The 4,055-nt window shown below is 43.3% G+C and overlaps 1 protein-coding gene across 1 annotated transcript in view; it reads left to right on the top strand.

Moving 5' to 3' along the window:
* The window catches only part of LOC104160502 (ovomucoid), a 5,463-nt gene extending 3,135 nt beyond the window's left edge, over positions 1-2,328 (top strand). Inside the window, exons 6-8 of the mRNA XM_009698633.1 lie at positions 471-531; positions 1,566-1,675; positions 2,147-2,328. Of these exons, the coding sequence (XP_009696935.1) occupies positions 471-531; positions 1,566-1,675; positions 2,147-2,192 (217 nt within the window). The 3' untranslated portion in view covers positions 2,193-2,328. The remainder of the gene's footprint in view (positions 1-470; positions 532-1,565; positions 1,676-2,146) is intronic.
* Positions 2,329-4,055: the final 1,727 nt, after the last annotated feature.

Below are 4,055 nucleotides of genomic sequence, written 5' to 3'. Positions count from 1 at the left end.
CCCTCCTCGTTCCCTGGTAACTAGATCCTGTTTTCCTCTGTGATTAGAAGGAAAACTGTGCCTTTGATCTAGAGAGAGGAGAGGGCTGGGTGGGGATCTAACACAGGGAGAACGCTTATCTTAACTAAGTAAAAAAGGTCTATGTGGCAGATGCTGCCTTGCAGAGGACAACAACTAACCTGAGGTGGATCTACATTGTCACACGACCTAGCTCCTCATTCAACCTAACACCCTGGACCCTCCCGTGTCCTTCACATCATGCTATAAGACAGCACTCTGGCAGGCTGTGACACCACCTGAGCTGGTATCTAGAGCCATGTGGACACAACCTTCACCAGTTGGACATCTAAGCTGGACATCTCCTTTATCCCATACGTTGTACCTGAGGCTGATCAGCATTGGTGGGACATGGGTTTCAGCAGAGCAGGTTGCTTGCAGAGCTCCCTAACGCTGATCTCTTCCCTTCCCAGAGAGCCTGGAAGCAGTGTTGGCAAGAAGTATGATGGAGAATGTAAGAAGGAAATTGCTACAGTAAGTGAATAGTGTGATGAGGGACTGGGTTTCAGTCCCGCTGATGTCAGGGGAAGCACTGCCAGGGTCTGCAGCAGCCCCCAGACCAGCAGCATCCTACAGGAGTGTAGCTGCTGCTGTGCTTCAGCACAGGGGATTTTGCTTTCTCCACACATAATATGCAGTACCCCTGCTAACGTCAGAAAAGGAAGAGGGTGACTACACAGGAAGGGATCGGTAAAAGAGTAATAGCAGGAATAATATATCAGGGCAGAAATGAGAACAACAACTGAGAATGGCTTTTGGGGTCAAAACAATGGTTCATCAAGCTCATGATAGCTTGATGCAGAGCCTGCTCTTAGCAGGGGTCATAAGGATTGTGCTAGGAGAGAGTAAGAGTAGAGTGACTATGTATGGGACTTCTACTCTTCCAACCTCCAGCTATTTTCAGGTGATGGACCTCAGCTAGGTGTGATATCTGTGTAGTCAGTAAGCCTTGATAGATTTCTGCTCTGTGAAATTCCTCAGCCTCTTCCTGGACTCACATACATTTTTTGCACTATGATACTTCTCAGCAAGTGTAGCACCCATTGCACAAAGAAACAAAATCCAGCTCACAGTATCTACCTAAGTGTTGATCTTCCTGTTTTAAGACTACGAGAGAGATACTGGACCCTTATACAGGCATCAGCACCTACACTTCTCCAGACACCAGTGGTTTTCTATTTAATTTCCTGGCTAGGTCGGGAACACAGTGTGATATGATCACAACCATGGCACGTTCACAGAGTGAACTGCTGCTGCTTAGAAATGCTGTGGTCAGGTTATGATATACATATCTTCAAACAGGAAATTCTGATCTATTTTTATATTATTAAATTCTTCTGGTATAGGAGAAACTGACACCTCAGTTCATATCAGATTGTGCAAGGAAGTTAATTACTTTTGGTTAGATCGTGATCATTAGCACTGCAGCTGTAGCTAGGGGTTCAAGCCCTTCTGTTATTGATGCCTTCATATCCTTCACATTAGACGTTTTTTTTTTCTTTTTGCAGATTGACTGCAGTGACTACCCTAAACCTGTCTGCTCGCTTGAGTACATGCCTCTCTGTGGCTCTGACAGCAAAACATACGACAATAAGTGTAACTTCTGCAATGCAGTCGTGTATGTACAAACACGGATCACAATCACGTTTTCAGTTGCCTCCTATAGACACAAGTCTGCACTGTTTGCTGGCCAGCATTGATTAGGGATTTGGGGCAGGACAGAATACCAACCATCGTGCCAACCATTTGTTTTTTTTTCATTAGAGCCTACAAAGAGCTATGTCTAGTTTGTTTGTGTGAATGGTTTGAAGACCATTAAACTTAATGGAATTTTTCGTGCATGTTGCAAAGAAAATTAAATTTGAAGTTTCATTATAGTTTCCCCCCAAATATTTTCAGTCTTAAGAAGAGGTTAAATCATTTCACTGAACTCTTAATAATCAAATAGCTAATGGCACTCTGAATCTACACGTTCTTTGGCTCTGGGGCAGGATCCTATCTCACATCTTCTCTAGGAGCCAAGCAAAAGAACAGATTATAGCAGGCAGGACTCTGTGTCTAATCTATTTTTAACTCTCCTTGCTTTCAGGGACAGCAATGGGACTCTCACTTTAAGCCATTTTGGAAAATGCTGAGTATCAGTGCTGAGAGAACTCACTACAGGATCCCCACTGGCAAATCCCAACTAAAGATCTCACCTCAGTTCATCTTGCCCTCTGGGGAACTCAGCTCACTCCTGATTTTCTTTCTCAATAAACTAAATCAGCAACATTTATTTGGCTTGTTTCATGTGTTGTCTCATGAAACATTTTCTTCGGATTTGTTGAATGATGATGCCAGGCTGAATAGGTTACGTGTTCACAGCTCTGGGATATAACAAGAACAACATCTTGCTGCCCTCCCCCTCACAAAAGGCAGAAAATTAAATACAGATGCATAAACCTGAGAGCTGTGTAACTTTGCACATAAACGATAGTCAGCCTACATTAGTGTTCAGACCCTTCTAGATGTTTGAGGTTGTAAAGGGCTGAAATACCACTCTGGAGCGATGACAGTAGCTAATCTTTCCTAAGGTATTTCTGGTGCACTTTCCCTGTGCAGGCATTACCAGCAAAAGCTGTTCAGACTGTGCTGGTGTCTGCACCAAGAGCTGATCTTTGGCCTCCTGAGCACAGTCCTCACCTGAACTTGAAGCGTAGCACTCTGCAAGGGCAGGCTGTTAGCAAAGCCCATATTTTTCAGACGCAGGAGTGGGCCCTGCTCATTTGTCTAGGTCCTCCAAATGACTTGTTTCTAGGCTTTTCTCATCTTGAAATTGTCCTTTAACAACCTCCAAGTGTTTTCAGATAAACGCCCTCTTAGGGATGGTTTCTCCTCCTGCCTACTTATCTTCTCTCATAGTCTTTAATAACATAATACTCTGCGAACCCAAGGAGTATTTCGGCAGTGTTTCACAATCCAAGGATAAAGTATCCTTCTGTTTTTTGAGAGTGTGACCTGTCATTGGCATATTGTCCATGAAATTTATTTTGCTTTTGTCTTCTGTTGGAGTACTGAATTGGTGGGATTTTGACCCGCACAAGAGAAACATAAACAAATTGAGCATATCCCTTCTAAAAAGTAGTATCTCCAATACGCATTTCTTCCGGGAGCCAAAGGGAGGGGGGTGCTTTTTTTCCTCGATGGGATGACCTCATCCAAAAAAGCGACGATTTGGTGGTAAAACAAAGGATTTACGTTGGGATGGACAGATGCATGAAGCAGCAATTTCAACTTTTCTAGGATCCAGGCTAGGGTCTCACATCATTCTGTCATCATCAGGCCATCAGTCCACTGCTGTAAGTCTAACCCATAATGCTAATGGCTTTTAGGGGAAACAACAATCGTAAATTCTTTGCAGATGCTCATAAAAGCTGCTCCATATCTTGTCCAGTCCAAGGACTCCCTTCAGTGTCTGGGACATCCTCTTGCTTGCTTTCCCAGTTCACTGCTTTCCTGGTTTCACCTGAACTTAATGATGCTTTACTGGGATGAAGCATGAAAATAAAAGTAGAGGCTTCCCACTCTGGAAGCAGTTCACTCAACGTTTTACTTGTGGAAAAGCACCACGTGTAAATAGGCACTGATAGGTGCACAGACAGAAAATCTGACAGCAGTTGCTGCTTAGGTTTGTACAGTTGCTCTTTTGCCTGCAGGGATTTTCTATGATCCTTCAGAACGAATCTGTCACATGTTTCACTTGAAATAATGACACAGAGGGTGTATTTAACATATCTAATCTTCTTGTGACTCATGTTAATGAAGAAACATTCTTCCTGATCTACACCATGGCTTACCTCTTGAGATTGCCACCCTGACAAAAGACCAAGAATATTAATTACTTCAGAACATGGCCAGATAAGTCAAATATGACTGCACACAAATACACACACATACAAACATGCTCGTGTATATAAGTATGCTTACCACCTGAAGGCAGAATTAAGGCTACATTTGCT

The sequence above is a fragment of the Cariama cristata genome, unplaced genomic scaffold, assembly GCF_000690535.1.
Source record: "Cariama cristata isolate BGI_N322 unplaced genomic scaffold, ASM69053v1 scaffold12584, whole genome shotgun sequence".
Lineage (NCBI taxonomy): Eukaryota > Metazoa > Chordata > Aves > Cariamiformes > Cariamidae > Cariama > Cariama cristata.
This window is presented reverse-complemented; position numbering and strand designations above follow the sequence as displayed.